A 27,050-nucleotide genomic window follows, 5' to 3' on the forward strand; every position below is an offset into this window, starting at 1 on the left:
TAGCAGCAAGGAGTTGTGGGCGAGTTTCCCCAGCTGAAGTAACTGATCTGTATGTGTGGGTTGGGGCTTGGGGGTTTTTTTGAGGCTTTCAGGTGCTGCTGCTGTATCAGTGTCCTGCAGACAGACTGCACACAGTGGATCAAATGATAATCATGATGATAGCCAGACTAAGAACACTACAGCTTGCTGCTCTACTTGCAGTACGCAGTTTAGTTATTCCTACAGCCCTACTGTCAACCCTTAATTTGGACTGTAACATTGGAGCTTCTTCGAGCTCTGTTTTTGTTTCATTTATAATGTGGTTTCATATTCCAAGCGCTCCTGGATAAGGGCATCATCTTTATACTGTAGCCGTGGAGGAGCAGGGGAACATTCAAATGCTAAGATTGCCTTCCTCAGGCTCCTGTCCAACACATGTCTCTCCCACGCTGGATACCTGTTCCTGAACAGATCGATTTTTATGACAGATTCCTCAATCCTTGGTGGCCGGGATGAAGGTGTGGACGGTGCAGTGGGCCTCACCTGAAACACAGGCACACACCCATCCCTCTCCGCGAATTTTTGATCCCGCTCGCTCGTGACACTCCGGTTGTTGGAGATGGACCGTAGAGTGTTTGTGGCCACTTCTGGGGGTAGGGTGAAGGCAGTGGCAGGGTCCTCACAAGCACAGCTTGGCGACTGCCCGAACCTTGGTCCATTGGGGTGAAAGAAGGCATAGTACATTAGCATAAAAACAATGCCTGTTAAAAAGCTGCTGAACACTACACACAGTGCTGGTATGGCAAATGCATCAGAGATTGGTGGGGCCTTGTACAGATACCAGAGAGCACTCAAGGCGGTGTTTTCTAAAAGGATCACAAAATAGTAAATGAAAAGCCTACAGCGTGTCCTTCCTTCCTTGACATTGAACCAGCTGAAGATATAGATTATCCCAACGACCATGTCGAAAACTATCTCCTCCCATTTAGTGATGCAAAACTCTGTCTCGCAGTGGACGATCCAGAAGGTCATGATGCACCAGTGCAGCACGATGAAAATCCCGAAGTACAGCTGGAAAACCGAGGCAAACAGAGCAAAAGTAATGACCCTTGCTGCAATTGTGAAGAAATGCCAGCAAAACTGGATTATAACAGCCATATAACTGATGGGTTTCTTGTCATCACGGGAGTCGCGGAGGGCCTTTTGGTAGGAAGCCAAAGCCCAAGCCAGGGATACGAGAGATGCTGCAGCAGTAAGACCTAGGAGGAAACAGGAGATGCAGACAAGGCATAATTAGTATAGCAGCACTTGGTTGAAACCGGTGAGATCCTTGCTGCTTTAAATGCGTTCTCCACCACTGACATAATAAAATCTCTTCCTTCTCCTTTAGCTCAGCCAGCACTGAGAAATGGACCTCCACTGCCGAGATTTCATTGGCCTTACAACTTTGTATACACACAAACAAGAGTGGCTATCAAACGACATTCTGAAATGCTTCTCTAGCAATTTCATGTCTGAAACAAATTAATTAATTCACAACTTTGAGCAAGTCGGGAATAGGTGCCTCTGTCAGCTGGGTGATTTAACAGGATCTACTGTGGTTATTGTTTTAAAGAAAGAATATGAATTTTATGATTTTGATAAGCCATTAAAGAAGCCTAATATAAAGCAACCAAGTCTTTCTAATTAAGATGTCAGCATCACATAAACTAATCTTCATTTTTAAAATAATGTAACTCTTGTTAGATCAAAATTTAAACTAACTGCCTTACTCTTGCTGAGGGAAAAAATGTCGAACATTTTGATATTGCCACCTCTTTTAAACAGAATTTTAATAAGTAGAAAATATAAAAAATTTATCTTCTTTCAGTTTGAACTTAAATCAATTTTAGAAATGTTGTAATTTTCTACTGAATTAAAATTCTGAGTATAGATGCTCCTAAAGTAGGGAGTTATGACTTAATGTTCATATAGCCATTCGATCTCCCATATAACATAGAATTGCCTATTTATAAGGCCATGAACTATAAAGTCTCTGGAAAACCTGTCAAATATTTTTCACAAAAAGAATTCAATGTAAAATTATTTCTCATCAGATTTTCAAACATTATTTTTGTGGTAATAATTCCTATTCACTTTGAAGCACAAAAACTGTAAAACATTTTTTTTTAAAAATACCTTTCTGTGCTTATTTTGAATGTGTATTACCCTTTTTTCCTCAACTGAGTTTGATTGTTGTCGGTAGATAAACTTAAAAACAAAGTTGCTTTGCAACTGAATCTAATTTTTAAACTAATCTGTTACTTCCATACACTACCAGAAAAATACCTTAAATTCCCATTTAAGAAGTTATATAGTTCAGCATAATTATTCAAATGCTTAACACTTACACAGCATTCTGTTAGAAATGAATGATAATTCTTCTTTACTAGAAGATTAATTTTTGTTTACTTACGACTCATACCAAGCTGCTTTGGATGGAAATGGGGATTCAATTGAAATGCAAAACCCCAGCCTTTCAAGTGTATTTATTATTTAAATAACATTGCAATAAACATGTTGTGTACAGAGGAAAAACGTATCAAACATTTTATACTTAAAACTGCTTTATTACGAAAGCAAATTTTATATACAGTTAATGAATGAATTCATAAGTCTCAGCATCCCAGGCTGAGAATTTATTCATAGACCATTTAAAGATAATGATGCTTCAGCTCACTCCATTTCTAAGCAGTTCCCTAACTTTGAACTAGTAATTGAAGTAAATCAAACTGAAATGAAGAAAACATTTATTTTGTCTGCTGTTAAAACCTGTTTAATCATTTCAACAAGCTTTGGTTCTGGATGCATAGACAATATTTTTCTTCCCATTAAATAGCTTTCTTTAGGAATTTACCATCAAGAGTATATTACTTAAATACAATAAATTTTATGCAAATACAGAGTGGTAAATTTAAGCCTAAATAGATGTTGCTATTCGCTTTTGAAAAAAAAAAAAGTTTATTTTAAAAGAGAAAAATGTAGGTTATGGAAATAATGCCTGATTCTGAAGGCAAAAATTCTATTTAAGCAGTCCACCTGGCTTGACACACTAAGATTTTGCTCGGTAAGTAGTACAGAGGGATTCATTGCTTTCAGGAGGGATTGTGTTTGCCAACGTTCCTCCCTCAGTCACTTGCAGGGTGCTAATTATGTTGTGAGCTCCCATGAATCCGTGAATTTAAAAAACCTTTGTTTTAAAAATAAAAACAATAATGAACAATCAGCAGAAAACCAGAACAAACTTAGGATTCCAGGGAGAGTTTTTAATAAAACTTCATCATTTTTCTTCCCACGCAGATGCCTGGATGCCAAAACACCAATGCTACTTCTGGAATCCTCCTTCACAGAGAGAATAAACTATCAGCAATGAAGACAGGAAGGAGATGTGGTGTAAATTGTTATTTTCATTTCTGACATGTATATTCGCTTTTCACGCTGGGCTGCCTTTCAGTGACCATTATCTCAGGAGACAACACTAACAGCTGAAAACGTAAGTTCTCGTTTTCCTGTAGGAATGTTTTAAGTATTGAAAAACCACAGTTCATTTCCCTTATGAAATGCAAAGTTTGGAAAGGTAGATGAATAGGATAAAGGATAAGAGTATCTTTCAATACAAATGAGACACTCTGAACAAGAGCTCAAAAATAGCATTATCAGCACAGGAAAGAATAATGTGAGAGAGAAATCCATATATTTTCTTTGCAAATCTAACTTTAATGACCTCACATGCTCCCCCAGAGGCTTGTAGAGATATCATCAGTTTTGCATTAGGAGGTGTAAAATCATTCAATAATGCACACAGAATGTTCCAAATAAAATGTTAAAATTCATAGGAATTTCCAATATTCTAACCCTAATTAATTCATAGTCATTGTCTGGGACAGAAAGAAGCAAGTACAATAGAAAGGTAATTCTGTTATTTAAATAGTGATTAATAGGGAAACATCCTTTGCTTTTACAGAACAAACTCAGGGATACTGGCATACAGGAGAGAAAAGGAGACAAGGGAATGTACCAAACGAAAGAGCTGCCAGATAAAGTATTATGTATCCACTCTTGTGCTATTGGCAATGGTGTTAGGGATATAGAATTAAGATAAGGCTAAATGCTTCATGGGCACCATCCATTCTTCTTCATTGATGAGACCAAGCACTAAGGAATTATTAAAAGTATAATTAATAATGAGAACGATAATGTAAAAGTTATGTAAATGGCGGTTTGCTAACAAATGTCACTATATAAATAATTCACTGGGAATGGTGAGAGATAAAGTGAATTATTGTAGCACTGAATGGATAATTCATTAATTAAAACATATTGATGCATTTGCTGAGTATGTGCTCATATAAACCTCTTTATCCCTATTTTGTGGAATCATAGAGTCATAGAATTGTTAAAGTTGGAAGGGACCTTAAAGATCATCTAGTTCCAACCCCCCTGCCATGGGCAGGGACATCTCCCAGTAGACCAGGTTGCTCAAAGCCCCATCCAGCCTGTTGAACACATCCAGGAATGGGGCATCCACAACTTCCCTGGGCAACCTGTTCCAGTGCCTCACCACCCTCACAGTAAAGAATTTCTTCCTAATATCTAATCTATATCTACCTTTTTTCAGTTTAAAACCGTTATCCCTCATTCCTATCACTACACTCCCCATCTTTCCTGTAGGCCCCCTTTAGGTACTGGAGGCTGCTATAAGGTCTCCCCAGAGTCTTCTCTTCTCCAGGCTGAAAAACTCTAACTCTCTCAGCCTATCTTCAAAGGAGAGGTGCTCCAGCCCTCTGATCGTCTTCGTGACCCTCCTCTGGACTTGGGCTCCAACAGGTCTTTATTGTGTTGGGGCCCCAGAGCTGGACACAGTACTCCAGGTGGGGTCTCACAAGAGCAGAGTAGAGGGGGAGAGTCACCTCCCTCAACCTGCTGGCCATGCTTCTTTTGATGCAGCCCAGTTGGTTTTCTGGCCTGCAAGCGCACGTTGCCAGGTCATGTTGAGATTCTCATCAACCAACACCCCCAAGTCCTTCTCCTCAGGGCTGCTCTCAATCCATTCTCCACCCAGCCTGTGTTTGTGCTTGGGATTGCCCTGACCTGGGTGCAGGACCTTGCACTTGGCCTTGTTGAACTTCATGAGGTTTGCACGGGCTCACCTCTCAAGCATGTCAAGGTCTCTCTGGATGGCATCCCTTCCCTCCAGTGTGCCAACAGTTTGTTGTTGTCTATAGTTTGGTGTTGTCTACAAACTTGCTGAGAGTGCACTCAATCCCACTGTCTATGTCGCTGTCAAAGAAGTTAAACAGTGCTGGTCCCAATACTGACTACTGAGGAACACTATTCGTCACTGCTCACCACTTGACATTGAGCCGTTGACTGCAACTCTTTGAGTGCAACCATACAGCCAATTCCTTATCCACTGACTGATCCATCTGTCAAATCCATGTCTCTCTAAATTTAGGGACAAGGATGTTATGCGGGACAGTGTCAAATGCTTTGCACAAGTCCAGGTAGACGATGCCTCTATCTGGTAGAACTGAGGGATAAGCTCTTCCCTTATCCACCAACACTGTAACCCCATCGTAAAAGGCCACCAAATTTTTCAGACACGATTTACCTTTAGTGAATCCATGCTGGCCATCACCATTCACCTCCTTATTTCCACATGCCTTAGCATAGTTTCCAGGAGGATCTGCTCCATGGTCTAGCCAGGCTCGGAGGTGAGACTGACTGGCCTGTAGTTCCCCAGATCTTCCTTTTTTCCCTTTTTAAAAATAGTGGTTATGTTTCCTCTTTTCCAGTCAGTGGGACCTTCACTGCACTGCCATACCTTCTCAAATATGATAGATGGTGTCTTAGCAAATTCATCTGCCAGTTCCCTCAGGACCCACAGACACATCTCATCAGGTCCCGTGGATTTGTGCACCTTCAGGTTGCTTAGATGGTCTCAAACCCGATCTCCTACAGTGGGCAGTTCTTCATTCTCCTAGTCCCTGCCTTTGCCTTTTGTGACTTAGTGTGGTTAGAGCACTTACAGGTGAAGACTGAGGCAAAAAATTCATTGAGTACCTCCGCCTTCAAAAGAAGAAATAAAATAAATTTCTATTACTATCAAAACAAAACTTTAAAGGCACTAACATGGCACCAGGAAAAAAGGATGTCCTATAGACCTAATGGAAAACAAATAATTTGTAACAATGCAGGTGGTTTAACTTCAGCAGTTGGAAAAGATTATTTGCCATTCAGAAATGAACAGAGAAGACTGGACTGTGATCTGTGGAGCCACCGTTCATGAAGGACAAGAATCAACTTTCCTGCTTGCTCAGCTGCAGCCTCCACACTCTCTTTGGGTGCTGCAGCAGCCTTCTGGTGTATTTGAGAGTCTCATATATCAGGGTCTTGTATTTAGGGTCTTGATCTTGGAAATAAGGATTAACTAGCCATTCTCAGTGAATACGTACTCAAGAAACTATGTGCTCATCCGTTACAGACTCTTAAAAGTCCAGGAAAGCATGAATTCTGTAAAACGGCCTTGGGAAACATGAAAGCATGTTCCTGTTTCTTCCTTTTCTAAAGCTGAACATTCAAATTTTTTCCACAGTATATGATTTGGTCTCCAAAGTTCTGTCCTGAAGAGGAAAGAAATACAGGCTTGGCCCCGGAAAAAGACCACTTCACATACTGCATCAGGTGAATGATGCTCTTTGCTTCTAAAATGGACACCTGAAAAACTCTGAATAGCAATTAGTTGGGACTGTACCTACCCACTTCCAGCCTTTGTAGCTTAGCCCCTGTACAACAGTCTCAATAGTGAGACCAGTCAATAATGCATTGTATTAGGACAACATTCTGTCAGGAACTAATTAAAATCTGTTCTGAGTGAAAAAGACAATTCAGCCTCTTTTATTCTGTTAACTGTTTGCATTACTTAATTATATTATTTGTAAAAAGGAATCACAACTTTGTAATTACAGATGAGTTTCCGATGTCCTTAAGATAGCGCACTTCCTGTCGGAAAACAAAGAACAGAATTGCCTTGATTGAACTACAATTTTAACTCCTTTCTCTGGGAATGATTCATTTCTCCATATATGTGAGATGTTCTTGCCTTTTATAGAGTGTGGCATATCTGTACTGGTACTTTAAATATAATACATAATACACTGTAATGAGCTACAGCTCATTAAAGACAAGAATGTCTTTAAAAAACCACAACATGACTTTCACAAATGAAAGCAAACATATATGAGGGAAAAGAAAACGTATACAGAGATGGATACACTCACAAATGTAATATTATTTCAGGGAAGCAAGCTCAAATAGCTACGGGAGAGCCAATGAAGTTCTCCTCAACATTATTTGCGAGAAATCTGACTGAAATGTTTTGTTCGTGAGTAATCCAAATAGAATTGCTCACAACAGATAAGGGTTTTCCATATTACATCTCTGCTTGGCAATTCACAACTTAATTATATCCTGCTGACACTTCTGCCTTTGCATTATGGTTCTTGCAATTTATTTAACTCTGAGGAAAACAATTCAATGTCTAAGCAGCATATAGGATTTACTAGCTTGTATTTTTCTCCCACTCCCACAATATAATCTTTAGACTAGGGTGTAACTGAAAAAAATATGGGTCTCATTCTCAAGCTAATTTTATCTTACTCCTGATTTGTACTTGAGAGAGTAAAGACATATTCAGGTCCATAATCTCCTTCTTTTCTAACTACATCAGTCCATAAATCCTATATAGAGTAAGCACAGAACACCTCAGGTCAGCTGGAAACCCTACAAATGAATGAACTGATCAGAGAATGTGCTTCTTGATATTCAACCTTATTTCAGAAATCAAATTCCTGCCAAGGCTTCTGTCTCCGCTTCATCCTCCTTTTTAGACTTGTACTCATCTCACCATTTCCAGGAATAAATTAATGTAAAAGCAGGAATACCAAACACAGCAGGACATCTGAGCATGACATCATTGCCTGGGATCTGGGACTATCAAACATTTTTTCAGGAAGCCTATTTTTATGAGTTTTGTAGCCAGTTGGAGAAGTGACAGAAAAGCAACCAAGCTTCCAGGTGCTTCTCTGAACCAAAGCCAAAGCTCTCTAACGTTTCTAGTCCCCCTTAAGACCTTAATCCTATAGGAAACAGTATATCATGACTGCATCCCTTCAGCTTCAGAAAATGGCTTGCTATATTTACTTGGCTTTTGCCACGCCGCTCTGCAAGTATAGCCACCAGCTTGACGTTCACGTGGAGACTTTGCAGGCAGCTTGACAATAGGCTATGGGGTTCTACACTATTTTTTTTTATTCCCATACACTAGTAGGGTGATTTACAACATGGTATAAATACTGTGCTTCCATATGTGGTCTCTGCACAGGACATTTTGCATGCTTCAGGAGCAGCTTTTGATCATATCAGAGACTGTGTGTCCAGGTTCTCAGTATGTGTTTCATGCTCATGGGTCTCATTCCCTGACCAATACTGTGAGATGAAACCTAAAGATGAAGCTGACTTTTTTATGCTTTCCTACTATCTAAAGGGATAATAATATAAACTCTTGCTCTTTCCTGGGTTATTTTCTTCCTTGATGCCTGCAGATGTAGCCTCCTGGGGTAAGCTGTAGCACTGTACTGTAATATCCATATTGGAATTGGTCCTTACAGCCTTAAGTGTCTGTCATTAAGTTTCATAATTAGGAACATTTCATGTACAAGGATCCTTGCTGGCACATTTCATTTTTCAGAAGAGGGACGCACCACTAACTTAATGTCTACAGGCAGGTTCAACCCCCTAAAACGTGCTGTATGCTGATCTTAACCTATATTTTTCTATACTCCAAGGTTTGTGACCTTGTTGTCCAGGGTCATTCTCCATAAGCATGTTGCAAACATAATCCTATTACGTTCCCACATCAGCAAGTTTTTCTTACGTTAGCTGTCCTAAATCATAGTCAAAGGCTTTCAGTGCAAGTGAAACAAGCTGCTTGAGGTCAGAAGGAGAGACTTTTTTCTTCTTTCTTAGATGCCACTAGATCTGATTATGCCCAGATAGAAAAGGCACCTTACTGAAATATTCCACTTCTGGAGTTTCCCGTAGACTGTTTGCCACTCACAAACATGGGAGTGACAGCGTCTGAGCATGAGTCCCTAGTAGTTCATATTTCCAGTGTTTGCCACAGGCTGCATTCAGAACTGGGGATATTCAAGGCAATGTAGATGGTTTCATCACCTCATGTGCCAACGTTTGGCTTAACTTTCTCCCACTGTGTACTGGGGTTGGGTAATGCAGCATAAGGGATGACAGGAAATATAAATCAGATTTTGTTGAAATATAAGTCAGATTTACACCTACAATTACTTCTAAGTGTTACGTAAGGCTTAGAGAACATGCTACCATATAAAGGAATATTTTTTCCCGTGATTTCTTTCATCCGCTTTCTGTAGATACTTCTGGTGAGATAACTTCCAGCTGTTTCTTTAATTTGGCTCTCCGCAACAACTTTACCTTTGCCCTGCAAGTCTAGAAACATGATATATATTAAATGTTACTTTCAATCTTACTCATTTTACCTACTCCTAATTTTTTTCCCAGGGGTGGTTTGGACTTTGTCCAAAGTCCACTGACAAAAGGTTGACTGTTGTATTGGCTTATTGAACCTTTAGCAGATTCTTATGGTCTGTACCAGACACTTGCCTAATGTTTTACCTCTTGCTGCACTCAAGATTATATCCACCTTAGCAAACCTAACAGTTAGACTTACTTCAGCTGAGCTGCAATCCTGGTTATAGCTTTAAGCAGATATACAACTGAATGATGGTCATAATTTTATTTCAAGCTAAAATCAAGAATAGGCTTCCTTTGCCTCTCCCCCAAATACAAACCAAGACTTTTATGCAAATTTTGTTGTTAGTCTCGCAGGAATTCTTTTGGAAACTGAATAAAATATATTACAGATAAAGAAGTCAATTTAGCATGCACGGGCCACAAGAACTGTGAAATCTGGACCTCTTCTGTCTTTCAAGATACCACAGTCAGTAATTCAGGCCTCCCTTTCTTCACAGACAGCTAATGATGAAAGGGTTTTGGGGCACAACAATGAAAAGCTCTACTAGCTTCTCATCAATCTGTAGAAGTAGTTGACTCTTTAAGATACTTGAACTGAAGTCACACTGCCAGAATATGCTAGCTAATGCCAGTTACTAGCTGACTGAGCATCATGGGTGGTCTCTTGTCCTCGCTCACAAGTACATTTTCCTAATATTTGTTAGTTTCTTGTTCTAATAAAGATGTGTTATATTTATAACTTACAATTCAGGAGTCCGTATTAGCCACTAATCAAGCCTAGTCCTTCACAGGCAGTGACAACCGTCAGGTACTCATCTACGTCATGCAGTCTGTATGCCGCCGGGCTTGGCAAGACAGCAAGAGATCATTTCGCCTGTTAGGAAGCTAAACTTAGACTTATGTACTTTCACAGCTAGATGCCTTGTCTGTTAGGTAATTTGGTATCTTTATATTCCAGTGAAGTATGTGCAGCATAAACATACCCACTGACTCCAGGCTCATTTCCATGATTTGTACACTTCTTCTTAGGCAAAAAGTGCTTTTGATGTCTTGAAGTTGCTGCAAGTAACTTATAGAAATCAAGGGATTATCTGGAGACTGCAGCAACGCCAAACAGAACAAAACCTCTGCCATTAGCTCTTGACAACATCATGATAACATGATGTTAAGCTAAAGACAGGGTACCGTCTATGTGAGAAGGCTCCACCTGCACTGCTTGGTCCAATGCACTGCATGTATGGACATCTTCCATAAAGTCAACAACAGAAGCAGTAGCATTTCTCCCTGCTATGCAACAGGAGAAAGAGAAAAACATGTAGTCTACTAGACACATGCAAAATCCTGTTAAAAAATAAGGTTTGAGGAAAAGTCTTTCCTTTGATCCACGTTTCTGGGATTTTACCTTTATTTTTCTGTCGAGCTTTTATATGCTTTTGCTTGCGCAACTTCTGGGCAAAGTTCCTCTTGGTATATTCTACTGATTTGGAGGAACCAGCCACACAGATTTTCATTCCATGGCTGCTAACAAGATCAACTGGAACTCTACTATTGGAAACACTTTGGGATAAAAAAAAAGAGATCATAGAATCATAGAACACCAGGTTGGAAGGGACCTCAAGGATCACCTGGTCCAATCTTTCTTGACAAAAACACAGTCTAGACAAGATGGCCCAGCACCCTGTCCAGCTGAATCTTAAAAGTGTCCAATGTTGGGGAATCCACCACTTCCAACGGCTGATTGTTCTCATTGCGAAAATTGTCCTCTTGTGGCCAATTGGAATCTCCCCTGGAGTAACTTGTACCCATTACCCCTTGTATTTTCCATGTGACTCCTTCTAAAAGGGGAGTCTCCGTCTTCTTTGTAGTCACCCTTTAAATACTGGAACATGGTGATAAGATCTCCCCCAAGCCTTCTTTTCTCAAGGCTGAACAAACCCAATTATCTCAGTCTTTCCTCATATGGCAGGCTTCCCAGTCCTTTGATCATCTTGGTGGTCCTTCTCTGGACCCTCTCCAGCCTGTCCACATCTTTTGTGCATACCGGAGACCAAAACTTAACACAATATTCCAGGAGCGGCCTGACAAGCTCTGAGTGGGATGATGACTTCTTTATCTCTGCTGGTGATGTCCTTGTAGATGCAGCCCAGCATCCTGTTGTCTTTCTTTGCTGCCGCAGCACACTCTTCACTCACATTGAGTCCCAGGTCCCTTTCCACATAGGTGCTCCCCAGACAGGTAGATCCCAAACTGTGCTGCACTCCTGGATTATGTTTTCCCAGGTGCAAGACCTTACACTTGTCCTTGTTGAACTTCATAAGGTTCTTGTTAGCCCACTCTTCCAGCCTATCTAGGTCTTCCTGCAGGATGGTTGTCTCTTCTGAAGTGTCCACTTCGCCACTCAGTTTGGTATCAGCAAGCTTCATCAGGGTACGCTTGATCCAGATCACTTATGGAGACATGAAACAGCTTTGGGCCCACTATTTACCCCCGAGGGACCCCACTTGTGACAGGCTGCCAGTTTGAAAAGGAGCTATTTGCCACCATCCTCTGTGTGTGGCCTGACAGCCAGTTCCCCACTCACCGCACAGACCACTTGTTTAGACTGTAACACACCCAATTCTGTAGGAGGAGGCTGTGGGGAACCATGTTGAAAGCCTTGGTGAAATCCAGGTTGGTGATGTCCACCAGTCACCCCACATCAACCGAGCACGTTACTTTGTCGTAGATGTACACAGTAAATGCCATTTAGATGATTTCAGTCTTTTATGAAAACAAAATATATTTTTTCTTTAGGCATATTTGTTTCTTTTTCACAGTCACTGTGGTCACCTGTCCTAAGGTCTCTTTGCCGCGTCCTTCCCAGACCATGGGGCAGTGGCCTGCCAGACGGCGGGGGCTGGCTCGGGGCTGCTGCAGGCCTGCACCGACCCCCTACATCAAAAGATGGCAGGAAAGTAGAACTTCAGGGTAACAGCTCTCAAACCGAGAGTATGAAAGCAGTACACGATTTGGAAATAAATCCGTTGAAGTGAAAACACGGTGGTGCTACAAACAGTATTGGTTTCCTAATCAATTTTGCATTAAACTGTTTTCTAACGTACTGGGTGTCGGTGCTGGCAGCGGGCAGGGGGACACGTGGGGTGGCCTCCATGAGGAGAGGCCAGGGGCTGCCCTGTGCTGGTCACAGCTGCATCCAGCTGGTTCCAGCCGGTTCCGGACAGCTCCAAATGAGCCACGGCAGGGCACAGCTGAGCCCATGAGACAAGACAGTAGTGCCTCTGGGAAAACATATTTAAGAAAGGACAAAAACACCCGATAGGCAGAGGAGGAGGTAGGACAGCAGTGTAAGCACCAGGGTGAGAGAAGAAGGAGGGGTAGGAGGCTCTTCAGACACCTGTGGGAGAGGACCCCCATGGGGCAGGCATTTGCCCACAGCCTGTGAAGGACCACGGTGGAGCAGATATCCACCCTGCAACCCATGGATATTTCTTGAAGGAAAATGCTGCCCGTGGAGAGCCCACACTGGAGCAGGTTTATCTTGAAGGAACTGTATCCCATGGGAGGGACACCATGCTGGAGAAGAGGAAAAGTGTGAGGAGGAAGGAGCAGGAGAGACAAACTGTTATGGACTGACTGCAACGCCCCCCATTCCCATCATCCTGCACCATGCGGGGGAAGGAGGTGGAGGGATCAGGAATGAAGGAGTGAAGCTGAGGCTGGTAAAAACAAGATGCAGGGGGAAGGTGGTGTTTTAATTTGTCTTTGTTTCTCACTATCCACATCTATTTTAACTGGCAATGTCAAGTCTGTTTTGCCCGTGATGGTAACTGGTAAGGGATTCCCCTGTCTTTACCCCAACCCACAAGGTTTTTCATCCTTTTTTCGCCCCCTGCCCTGTTGAGAAGGGCAGTAAGTGAGCTGCTGACTGCCATCCAAGGTCAACCCACCACATGTAATCCTCTCACAGCAATATATCTTTGCATGCACAAACTGTACATACGGTCATTAAAAAGCGATACTCAGGCTTCAAGGGCCAGGCTGTACCTGTTCCTTCCAGGACTACGCAAGAAAGACTTTTTCCTTGCACAAGGATACATGGAAACATACCTCAAACTTCCATAAACCCTCCTTCCCCTGAAGGGCGTCCTGACACCTGCCAACACCCTACAAGGCACTGGCTGCCTCAGAGAATGGGTGTCTGAGAATATCAAAGCTGCCACATAATTTCCTGAGATAAATCTTAGGAATCGGAGGATGTGGGAGCAGAATGCACCTAATACCCAGGAGGACTGGAAAGTTACTACAATAACAGTTTTTGTATGCCTGCAGACAAAAGTATAAATTCTACAAAAAGGAAGTAAGTATCAACATTTGCTTGTTTTAGTTTAACATAGTCACAACAAATTTACAATTATTTTTTTTATAGTGAAACATAGACAAAATTTGATACTTCAGTGTTTCATAGATATAGATACATATCTAAAGTGAGACAGCACAGTACAAGCCACAGAGCTTTGCCTCATGAACACTGAGCAAATCCCATACTTGTGTTAAAATGGGTGCATAAGAATTCAGAAGTTTCAAACAAGGGAGAAAACATTCTTCCAAGGAATATTTACTTTCACTTTAAAATTGCACGCGTTTTTTTTCAGTCTGACTTTATCTGCCTTTGATTTTCAGCCACTGATTTGGCTGAAGTTCCATAGAGTTCAAACAACTTCAGCATAACATTTCATGGACCTTCAGGATTTTAAAAGCAAAGGTTTCAAGGACATCAGTTTTTCACTTAGAAGCCCTCGGTACCTTTGAAACAGCATAATGTCAGGACATCCTTAGAGGCATAGTCTCTGGCGGATCCAAACTATCTCTTCTAGGTATTTTTTTCAAGAGATACTGAATATCACAAAATGCACATATAACACTGGCTCTAGAAATGTATATTGAGGATTTGGAAGAGGAAGGGCTAAATCAATATTTCAAATACACCAGAGGTTTATTTTTTTAATATATTGTACTAGTAGTGGCCAGCATCTAACAGAGAGAAGACTAGGAGCCAAGACATATTTTGGCATGAAAAATATCACAGATACCTTATACTAAATCTTATTACAAATCAATAGCATGGGATCAGGTCACTGGCAACAAAACACTGACTCCATGCAGAAAGATAGCACGGGGCCTTTGCTCCCCTTAAATCTCCTTAAGCCATAAGTTTAGGATTGGCTTTCAGTGTTTCATAGGCTTGTATTGGCTTTCTGAAAGGGGATAAATTTCAGCCTCATTAAGCAACTGATATTTTTCCCACTTGTACATTAAAGTCGTTCTGAAGTTAGTACCTTATTTGACACAATTTGTCCAAGAAATATTTTATATATATAGCATTTTTCTGTGTATGCCTTTTAAGCTTCTCTAAGCTTTTCAGCTCTGAGAGATGCTGAGGATAATGCCTGATATGGTGCTCAGGGACAAAAGGCAATTAGTATCACTCTGAAAAGGAAATCGATTTAGCATTTGTGCAATCCCTCTTAGCAGAGGGAAAACTGGAGCTGTTAGCTTTGTCTGATAAATGACACTATTTAAGTTTCCTCTGGATCAAACTGAAATATTACAGTTCTCACTCTTTGTTATGTTTGTTTCACTTTGAAAAACTTCAAATACATTTTCACAATAATTCATTAAATAGACTTATTTGTCTGTTAGTGGAAAAGGAATCACAACCTCCTCTCCCCGCTCCCAAAAGAAAATCCATATATTCACCTACTGTGCAGATAATGTAGATTGAAGCAAAGTCTAACTGACCGATTTGAAGAATATTCAGCATATTCTGGGAAGTCTGGAGATTAATTCTGGTTCTACCTCATGCCCAGTTTTGGATTATTTCAGATCTTATGTTTATGTCTTTGTTTATATCATAGTTATAAAGCCATTTGTTATCAGTAAGGAACCTCTACAACAATATCTCTGCCTACCTCTGATATATCTAGAATATGTTCACATGATATACACAGGAAAATATTATGTATCTGTCTACACTTTATAGGTACAGTATATTTAGGTTTATATACTACATACAGACAGATAAACTGGCACAACTTGAAGACTCCAAGAAAATTAATGACTCAACATTTCCTCTGAAAAGTTTTTTCAACATTTATATGTGGTTTATGCCAAAAAAAATTGCACCTCATTGCAAGATTAAATTAATGTAATTTCAATTTCTGGTGCTTGTCTGAAAAACTGAAAAAGCTTTCCTGGCTCCTGCTATCAAACATTTTTTTCATGTACGAGTACCCATAGAGGGTGATCAAAATACTTCTTCAGCCTTTTCCCAATATTCCTTCTACACCCATGGATCAAAATAAGGCTCGAAGCCACAACTTGATCCTGAGATCTCACAAAAAAAGCTCTTCTCTCTGCTGATTGCTATGCCATCTTCTGAATTACTGGTTTTTTAGACATAGGTTTTCCCATCCTACAGGTGTAGTCTATGTTTCTGATTCCCAAATACAATTTTCTGTATTAAAATATCATGCATCAAGAAATGGATAGAGTATGAAGAGCTGTCTCTAAAGAATAGCCACAAGCAGGTTGAAAGCTTATGGGTCTGGGTAACAAGACCTAACATTCATGAAACCATTGCTTGCAGAATTCTACTATTAGCCTCTAATTTTTTGTTAGCTGAGTATGCAGTTAACCTTTCTATTATACTGAATTAATGTCAGGCTAATCTATACTTATTTTTTAGCTCTGTACACATTTTCTTTTATTGTTTTAAGACTTGTTTTTTTAATCATCTGCACATCCATCTGCTCCATGGTAATTTTTGAGAATGAGCGAGTGATTTCAACAGAATTTGACACAGAAATAGATGTCTCAAAGATACCAAGTTCTGTAAAGTTCAGGGACAACGGCAGGTAGAGGAGAGTCCAAAGAAACGTTCCCACTGAAAGGAAAGTGGACTTCAGGCATTTTTATGCTTGAATTTCAGGCCTTTTTATGCCTTAAGGCATTTTTATTCTAAGAGCCAGGGACCAATTAGTAAGTGAATAAATATGTTCCTGGCAGCTGGCAAATCCACATAGATATAACTTTGAGCGAACCCCAGCAGATATTGCCTCTTACCCATCCAAACCCAAAGTCATGAGACAGAACTGGGAACAAGGCAGGGAGTGAACAGTACAGTGTGGCAATCCAGGGAATCTGAGGAAAAACTGGAGGTATTTGAGGACTAGGAGACACTGTGTGAGAAGGCTATGAGGACATTACGTGTTTATTCCTACAGCAGGGATACAAAGAAGCCAATAGGAAATGAGGCTTCATTATTTTTGCTGCTTGAGAAAACTATCAAATTATATTAATAGGCACTCTGCTTTTCTGGAATTCACCTGCTTCTCCAATATTTTGTGAAAAATGATTGTTTCAGTGTCTATAGACATCTGCAACAGGGTCCTCCAAGCTGGAGACAGTATAGTTCAGGCTGGAAATAGAACGCAAACAGGGCCCTGTAACTGGAACCCGAAGACTCAGATCATGTTTTAGAGATTACTGAGCATCTAACTCAAAGAGCAAATAAATGGTTATTAGTTTTACACCAGTATGACTTTAAATCAGGTTATCTGCAGACTCAAAGGGGGAAGTGGCAGTCAGCTGCATACCTAATATTTATTTGATAAATTGGTTTGTTGATATGGTGTGACAGCAGATTAGCAAGGCATTTTTTCTGACACTGAAGATGAACAAGAAGTTATTAATTCCCATCGCTGGCACATTTTTACAAACAGAATAACAATAATAAAGCATTTGATCTACACTAGTAACCTAACTAAACAATTTGATACAAAAATCCAGTCTTTCCTCAACAACAGCAGCAGTAGCAACAACTGATAAAAGCCCAGAAGCAGTAACTCTAAACCCATTAGTGAATACACGAGACTAACAAAATGCCTCCACACTGGTCCACCTTCACCATCCTGATTTGGAGAGGAAACAGGGTGGAACACGTGCCTGTGATTAGGGTGGGGAGTGAGGATATGCTATTTCCCTTCATCTTGGGTAGTTGTTTGGATGTGCAGCAGTGAATGACTCTTCATTCAGCCTGCAGAAAAAAGCTTATCTCTGCTACTACTACATTTAGATAACTTGTCCCTCTCAGTCCATTAAAGACATAGCTATTCCTTAGAAAACAGGGTTCACGGAAAGCCCTCTGAGCCATGCCACAAATACGCAGCCAAACAAAGAATCAAAACTAAACCCATGACAAACAAACATCACATTTCAAGATTTGAAAGTTAATATGGAAATACGCTTCAAAGAGTTCATGTTCACAGTTATTGCAAGAAAAAGTGTCATGATCTATTTGAGTCGATGATCTTCCACAGAGCAATGAAGTTTATAATTGCAGTTCTTATTAGAATAAATGCAAAATAACTTTCCCCAAACAGTCGGGCCCTGGTGGGAAAAAAATATTCCACATTAATCAGAAATCCATTCAGTATGCATGCAGATTGTCTCTACAAGTTTTAATGTTAGGATACCAAAATAAGCTACATTTTGAGATATTAGAATTTAATTTGAACTCTATGAACTTTACGGCCCGGTTATACTCTAATGGATTTAATATTTTTCTGTTAGTATTACTGACTGGTTTGGAACAACGTATTATGGACATTGATACTAGTTTAGGGAATAAATGCAATAGTCTTGCAATAACTTAGTATACTTAAATTATTATTATTATTTTATTTCAATCTTAACATGGTTTGGGAGGCAGGAGACAGAGACTTTGTTTTGTTTAGGATTAGAACAATGTATGAGTACAAATTTATTTAGAGGTTTCCCTTATTCTGCTTTTGAAAAGTAAGGTCTATTGAGGTGCAAGAGTGTGAGTCAATTTATGCTTTCTCACATACTCAATGCTTCCTTCTCCTCTCACAAAATAACTGCCATAAACGATAGTTTAAACATCTCATCCATTTGAATTCTGCATCTTTTCCTTCCAGTGTTTCTGCCCCTAAAAGTCTTCAGCGTCACCTGCCTCCCACATATTCCTTGAGACACCCCTCTTTCCTCTTTGCCACCTTTTTTGCGAGGTTTTCAAACTACTTTTTTCCCAGTGCTCCTCATATGTCTTGCTTTTCCACAGGCTCCCCAACTCCTATATTTGTTTTCTGTACAGGTGCCCTGAACCCCCAGCCTGCCTCCTCCCTTCCCATGCCCATTTTACCTAACGTCTCCACAGTCCCCGCGATGGTCCCAGCACTGGGACGAGGTGCCCAGGCCTCTGCTTTTAGATACTGGGACCGGGACATTGACACCATACCAGTCTGAATGTGTTGTGGTCCACCATAAAACCTAAACAGCTACCACCTTGTGCTCACTTCTCTCGGCAGCAGGCTGACCCGGCAGCTCACTGCTCTGATTTCCAGCCTGTAGTCACCGGCAGCTTGTCCCTATTTGTTATTCTTCAGGCCTTCCCGCAAGTCAGCTGTTCTGCTTTCCTTAACAGCCAGTTCTTTCAAAATCCTGTTAAACAACTGCAGTGTTTTGGGTTGGGTTTTTTGGGGTTTTTTTGTTTGTTTGGTTGGTTGGTTGGTTTTTTTTAAAAAGATCCTCCTACAGCAATGAATTCCATAGGAAACTAATATTCTTGTTAATTTTAAAGAAAGTGTTAGTTTTATTAACTGCTTCATATTTTAACATGAGATGTCATTCCGAGGACAAAGGTCTGTTTGTGTGAGTTAACTATCAAGTCAGCAAGAGGATTCACTGCTTCTTAGTTTTTCCAAAGCAGCCCTCATAATCTAAGGCATTTCAATTCACTTTCTTCTATTCTGACTAGCGCTCCTACTTGCTGAATTACGACATCAGAATAACCTCTGCCCTGTGCCTCTATTCATTTTTATTACCTGCCTTTCTCATAATGAGGTGAGAAAAACCCAAATACAACAGTCAGGTAATCAACGCAAAGTTCTGTAGAATGGAGGGATATATTTGTAATTATTTGCTGCCACATTGTATTTCTGTCTGCATTAAAATAACTTATGCTATTCACAGAGTATCTAGATCCTTAAATTCATAATTTTACATTAAAATAGATAAAGATAGATACCCTGTTGTCAGGGCAATTGCAAGAGTTCATAAACTGCGTACCTCAAAGGCTTATAGGAAATACGAGTGATATTCCTGCAAAAGATGTGTCTGACGATATTGAGTTAGTAAAACACATTATTTCTGTCCCCAGTATAGAATTCCCTCTCCTTTATCTATGCTGAAAAGGTGACAAAATTTCCCCTTATAGCTCCATTGTATTCCTCTAAGCTCTTCAAGCTGAGCAACATATTAGCTCCCAGAACGTGCGTATTCCTGTGAATGGGATATTTTAACAGTGCTTTGCAGATCTAGCACCTTTTCTCAAAATATTTTAGTATTCTCTATAGTCATTACCTCAGTCTTAAAATAGCTCATGAAGAATGTCAGTATGACATCCATTTTCCTGACGGATGAACTATGGAAAGAGGAACTGAATGATTTGCCTGAAATATCAATGTACAAAGCCTTTTCAAGAAGAGGAACCCAGGAGTTTTAAAGCAGAGTCTATTACCCTAGCCACAAAGAAGATGCCTTCAGTGGCACCTCAGTAGCACTTTGCAGCAGACTCCTTGGCCAAACTTTCAAGCAACAAATTAGCTGTCTGCATTGGTACTGTGCTTATCGGTGGGCTCGAGCACCATTGTCCATGAGCCAGCATTACAATCTCTGCCCGCATGGCAAAAGCTAGCTTATCAGCATAGAGTTGGATCATCAGAAACTTGTTTCTTGAGTGATCAAGTTACCAAAAAGATAAACAACTTGTATATTTGAGAAGCCGGTTGAGTCCCACTTAATCTAGCAAAAGCAACTGGGCTTTGAAAATAGGTCAAAGGAACAAGGATATTTTCAAATTAGCCTTCAACAGTACTGGGCAGTGACAGGGATTTCGTTCTCACAAGCACATGGCTAGAACAGTTACAATTCAGAATGATCACAATTAGCTTTTCTCAAGAGCTATATAAACAAAACCAAGGTATCAACAGCTGTCTACATCCTAGATCAAGAAGTGCTTAGTTTATCTTCTTACAACTGCAGGTGAAGTTCTGTGCCTGTGCTTACCCACGATGGTGTTTAACCGCTATCTTTCGAGCATGCTGAGAATGCCTGCCACAAACACTGGCACGCCTCTGGGGGAGTATGAGGGAAATTTTCTTGGAGCTTTTTCAAACTTAGATGCCACTCACAAGATTATCACAGCGGTGATAGATTTGCTCAAGACTTCACATTTGTGCAAACAAACTTCTAATGGGTTTCATGCTAATCCACTGGCAATAACTGCTAGACTAACTAATTCTTCTTAGATTAGTTTTACAGAAGTGTAAAATTTCAACAGTTTCCCTCATCTGAAGGAGACTTGAGGAATGGGTATTTATGAGCATAAATTCTATGAATCATTAGCAAAATTTGGTTTACTAAACCCTATGGGCCTTTTGAAAATGTCTTCTCTGATATACTTAATACAATTATTCAATCAAACACTGTGACTTGAATTTATTATTTCTGGCCAATGGCACATTCCAGCACAGTCACATCTGGTACTCCTGTACTTGTTGCCATAGGGTACATACTCTGCTGTTTAAATAGCAATTTAACAGCAGCACTAGCTAAATACGGATATTGGCTTAAATCCATATTTTGTGAAATATTCAAGATGAATGGAGGCGAAGATTTGCTACTTGTCTTTAAAAAATTCTTTTGCATTTTTAGAACAGAAATCAAGCAGCAATTTTATTGGCATATTTGTAAGTAGAATATTAACAAATTTCCCTAACTCTATAAAACCTAATGTATACTAGGTATCACCAACTTGAACATAATTATTACAGCACTGCAATAATGTCCTCAAAATAGATAGACGTCTACAGTGTGAGCACTTAAGCTCACATAATGAATGCCAGGCTATCATACAATTATTACTCTGCACAGTGTATAATTACAGAAACTGGAGAATATTCTGGGCTTGCAGTTTCTCTATTGTTGGACTGTTTGGTAAACTTGACTGGCAGGTTCTCTGTTAATTTTTTTTTAACCAGCAGGGAATCGAGTCGTGCAGTCACTTTGAGTGACAGCTAAAGAAAACTGACTAATAAGCGAACACCCCACACTGCATTTTAAAAATGCAAACTCCATCCAGAAAAAGGAACTGAAGTAGCCAATTTGTATAATAAATGACTTTATAAGGCATGCATGATAACAGAACTGAGGAAAAATGGGATGCCAATCCAGGTGGGCTGCACGCAGCAGGCATCCACAGCACAGCACAGCACAGGATGCTTTTATATCCTGAAAGGCAAACACCACATACCTTAGCTAAAATGCCAATTAATTAAATAAATAAATAGTTAATAGAATTAGTTTGCTCATTTTTTGTTTTCTGGGATGAAATTAATCAAAGCACCCTTTGCACCTTTGAAGATAAATGCTTAAATAATCACACATATTTGTCATTGGCAATGTAGGTCCTCGGCCCTCAAAGCAGATGGAGGGCGCAATGAGGGAGGTTGTCAATATGTTAACCTGGTATAAATTAAAGCAGCTTGAAGGTGGCTGTCATTTGCCTTTGCTGATGGCAGTTTTAAAGGACTATTGATTCAGCTGATGAGCTGTGGAGGAGTGTAGCCACGTCGCCTTTCCTGGGGCCATGCTCTTTGCACGGGAGGGAACAGCTACTCCGGAGCATCAGGGGATCGTTGCACACTGGAAAGCTCTCCTCCAGTCCCTGGCTGCGAATTAAGGGCTGCTCTGTGGTGGGAGTAATTGCCTGTGTTTGTGAAATAGGTCAGCAATGCAAGGCTCTTCCCTCAGTTACAAAGCAACACCCCAGAAAACCACCTAAGCTAAATGTCTGAGAGAGAAAAGAGTGAGAAAGGGAGGAAAGAAAGTGGAACCAAGGTGTAAGCAACTAGAAAATACCTGTGATTCTTTCTGTGAGGAAAACCGGGGCTCTCCAGAATTGCTTTCACTACAGGCCCATAGTCACATGGGAGGAAAAGGGTACTGCAAAGGAACATAAAGAGCTGTTTCTTAATACAGTTCTCTTTCTTGTGCTGATCGTACTTGCCAACATTTTACCTCAGGGGTAAAACTTTTTACTTTTGTTCACTGAATGGTGACCCATGGTACATAAGGTGCAAAGGCAACACATAACACAATAAGATTTGAGTCATGTCAATTCCGGCATAAGAAAGACTTTAGTTGAAATTTGTGAAAAGTCCTGGTTCCAGTTTCAAAAGTAACTTAAACTTGGATCTTTGGCAGTATTTAGGTACTTAACCTCCCTGATGTCAGTGGGAATCAGACACCTAAGCACTTCAGATGAAATCCTATGGTCCAAGATCTCCACATTTAACAATAACATTGATTTTAAGTTTGCTCTGAGACCCCTACTACAGCGCAAAATAAACCCTTATGTTGACTCCTCAGTGCCAGTTCCAATTCAAGTTGGAAAGCTCTTTTGAACTTGCGAGTATGACATTGACCATCACCAGTTCCTTCCTCCTCTTGCAGTGTGGGTAGGGATTACACAAGTATGCATGTCTCAGGATGTCCAGAACCACAAGCCACACAGCTCTTTCTTCTTGATATCCAAGTCTTCTTATACTTTCTTTGTGGAAGAGCACTCACTGCAAATATGAAGCACTTGTGCAGCCCACTATATGAAGCAAGTGAAAAAGGCTATCTTACATTGCTTGGTCTCATTAAGAGTGGGCTGATGGTTGCTGCTAATGTCAGGGTTGATATTTTCTAGAAAAGTTGAAATGGCACAACCTGAATGCCTTTTTTTACCTAGGATTTAGGTGCTGATAATTTTTTCATTGTTTTTACCATATATCTCATAACTGGGCCTTAAAATATAATTATTGTTCCAAGGCTAGCATATAGTAACAATGTCCTAATGTAATACTGACTTCTGTTCCTTCTTTATATCACTTCACACTTAGCGCTTGGCATTTCTTTAGAAGCAGATGCTGCTGTGGCTTGTGCAGAGACAAAAACAGATTCAATGTCTCAAGCATTTCCTGCCAAAGAAGACTGACTACCGTTTTTGAATTGTGAAGACTAAAAAGTTTTGGAAATGTAACCTGAGGGCACGTTGACCTGGTCCCTTGCTGAGGACATATTCACTGCCTGTCTGGGAAAATTACACTTTCCCCAAGAATTGAACTATGTTTTCAACGCTATTTTTTTTTCTGCTAACTTTAAAATGTTCAGCCTTGCTCTGCTGTTTCCAGGGGCAGACAAAGAGGCTCCATCTAGCTAAGGTACTTGTATACCCTTTTCTGCCCTTGGTCAGTCATGGACTTCCTTTTTCTCTTTGCTGAAGCTCCTCCTTAAACAACAATAGAAATAAATGAAAAATCCAAGATAAGGTAAAAACACCATTAGAACAACCTCCAGGAGGGAGAACCCTGTAAAGTGACAGTGAATGCATGTAAGGACTCTTTCCAACTACTGAAGACCTAAGCACAGTCACATGAGAATTTTCCTCAAGTGCACAAGGGCTGCATGCTAACTAACCATAGGCATAGACAGGTCGAACTACCTACCATGAAATCCAGGCCAATGCAAAGAGGAACTCATTCAAAGCACAGCATAGTAACATTCTGGCATATCCTCCCAGGGTCACTTTGCCCAAAACACAGCACGGTCCCCAATCTGACCATTACTGGCAAAGACAAAGGATATCTAAACAAGTAGATATGGCCAACTTTTCTTCTGAATTAACGGGATACAGAGGAACAGAAGAAGCAGCAATATATCAATCTGTTTCACTAATGTACTGAAACATCAAATGGCAAGCCCAGAAAAAATTTAAAAATTCTACCCATGATTCTGACAGAGATGAAATTATTGCCTGCTTGCTGTTTGTGATTATCTTCTGCAATCCAAAGGAACACTGTGTCATAAGTGTCTTTTTAAAACAATTTTGGGTTTTACTCAGAAAAATTTCAAAAGATTTTGAACACACTTCAGGAATTTTCGAGGTTAATTGTCAAATCCTACATGACACCATGTCAACTTCTCTGTGGTAAATATAGGCTTTTGATCAGCAGACTGTCAACTGTATTTATTTATAAGTCAGTGTTCCTAGAAACACATCTAAAGGCTATACTTAGAGGTTGTGCCACAATACTGCAGTGCTGCAAAAACTGGTCACACATGGAGGTAAATGGTTTTGAAAGCTTAACCCTCCTCAGCCGTGATGTGCTCTGACATCCTGTGGGTGCCAACTGGCTCCAGACAACACCAGAGAGGAAGAGCTGTGGGTATGTCAGGAAAGGAGACAGCTGCTTATTTGGATGAAAATTTACGGCTTAAAATGCTAGGATGGAAAATCTGTAGGGTGTTGTAGGAAGGTCAATGATATGGATGTTAAGACCAGGAATAGGCTCACAACTGACTTAATCCTGAGTGAGTTTTATGCCTGAGCTCATGAATATTTATTCTAAGTGATCAATTATTTATATTAGATAGTATTTAAGTATATTTACTATAAATATATTTTGCATACAGTACTCGTTAAAAAATATAAGGCATCTAGCACAGTCACCCTAGACAACCATGCAAAATTTTCCAAAAGATTTTCAAGATCTAATTTAATGCAGACTTAAAATAAATGTGTCTCACACTCATCTGTCCTGAGACAATCTCCTAAGCAAATATGAACTGAGTGTCAGTTAATCCAGTTTGTGATGCACTCCTCTTTCTCAGCTAATAGAGCCTACACTATCAAACAACCCTCTCAGTTAAAGTCTCCTCAATATTTATGGTTGAACCTCAAACACCCTTGTGAAGTATCATTATGTCTCTATTCTCATTTTATAAATTAAAAACTGAGACATACATAGACTCCTTTAAGAGAAGTAGCTTATTTAATCAGTTCCTTTGATAATTTCGGGCACTGGTGAACCGTCAGTTCATCTCATTCTCTCCATGTAGCCAGGTTAGCTATTTTTAGAAATGAAATGCAATCTGACTCGAGTCTTTGTGCTTGGTTTACGATATCGAGGTAAAACTTAATGGTGAGAGACATACAGACAGCTGGACCTTAATTTCTATGAAACTGCAACTGTCCAAACCAACAGAGCAACCTCTGGGAAAAGCTGCAAGATGAATCCATTTTCCCATGTCTGAGGTCCTTCCTTTTCTACAGGGCTGTATTTTCTCTGGCTAAGAACAGCTAATTACAAGGGTCAAGACTATTTTACAGGAAGCCTCACACTTTTCCCCTTAAGCTCATCAATAAATCTTCAAATGCATGCAGTGCCCTGATATTTCCGAAAGTGTGTTCCGTGGGGACAAAAAGCTAAGAATAAAATGAATGAAAAAAACCCACCCAACAGATACGGTATAACTGATAATATGAGTCACATATAGTCCAAGGTAGAAATACATAGCTTTGTCACTCTCCAGGGAATGAAAGAAAAAAACCTGTAGGGCAGTGTTTATGTATCCTTATTCATGCTAGACAGCATTGTCCTGTTCCCACAGTAGCAGCACTACTCAGGATCATTGTAAGGATACAAGAAGCTGTCCTTAATGATACTTAACATGGTTGAGAATAAGAAAAATACTTTTTCACAGAAAAGTATTGTGATGTTCACAAAGGTACAATTGAGAGACAAACAACCTGTCCATGGCATGTTAACTCTCTGCAGGACCAGATTGTTCAGCTTGTTTGTTACGTAGAAATGGAATCGCGATAGTATACGTTCATTAAAAACATTGATTAAAAAAATAAAATTTGAGGAGAAGTCATTCACTCATGGTCAAATCTACACACTTTTTTCCTTTGTAGGGTGTTTTTGTAAACAATCTAAAAATAAGAAAGTCTTGTCAAAAAGAAGCTTTGAAAGAAAATGTTGCCCATAAGGGTTACTAAAAGAGAAAGTAAATTCAAAAGAAGTATGGTCTGCCCTGAGCGGGACAAAACAGAAGCAGCAGGTAATTGCATACAGGCAGATGCAGGCTTACCAGTGAAGCTAAGTCATCTCTAGTGTCTTCATTTCAGACCCCCCAGTATGGTGGATGGTCCTCCGTTGTGGGATATGACTGAGGCCGTGCAGCTCTGCAGCACCATTTCCCTGTGTAACCATGCCCCCACCTTTCCCCGCTCCTTCTGGCAGCCTACGCTGGCTCACCCAGCCTTATCTGAGCAGGACTGACTCTTATGATGGTGTTGAGGGAGCATCCTCAAAGATAATGGTCCTGAGAGGACCATTGTTAAGGTCAGGATAAGTTTCAGATGGCTGATGTAATTTCTGCAGGGGAATTAGGGTGATGGAAACCTGGGCCTTGCTGTTGAGAGGCAAAAAGCATTGATGAGTCCTGCAGGAGTGGATTTTTGCTTATTTAGTTGATAGAAGTATTAG

The 27,050-nt window shown here is 40.2% G+C and overlaps 1 protein-coding gene across 1 annotated transcript in view; it reads right to left on the reverse strand.

Annotated features, from left to right (window-relative positions):
• Positions 1-214: 214 nt before the first annotated feature.
• Positions 215-27,050, reverse strand: part of XKR4 (XK related 4) — a 230,359-nt gene continuing 203,523 nt past the window's right edge. Inside the window, exon 3 of the mRNA XM_054191824.1 lies at positions 215-1,238. Coding sequence (XP_054047799.1) covers positions 292-1,238 — 947 coding nt within the window. The 3' untranslated portion in view covers positions 215-291. The remainder of the gene's footprint in view (positions 1,239-27,050) is intronic.

The sequence above is a fragment of the Rissa tridactyla genome, chromosome 2 (genome assembly GCF_028500815.1).
Source record: "Rissa tridactyla isolate bRisTri1 chromosome 2, bRisTri1.patW.cur.20221130, whole genome shotgun sequence".
Lineage (NCBI taxonomy): Eukaryota > Metazoa > Chordata > Aves > Charadriiformes > Laridae > Rissa > Rissa tridactyla.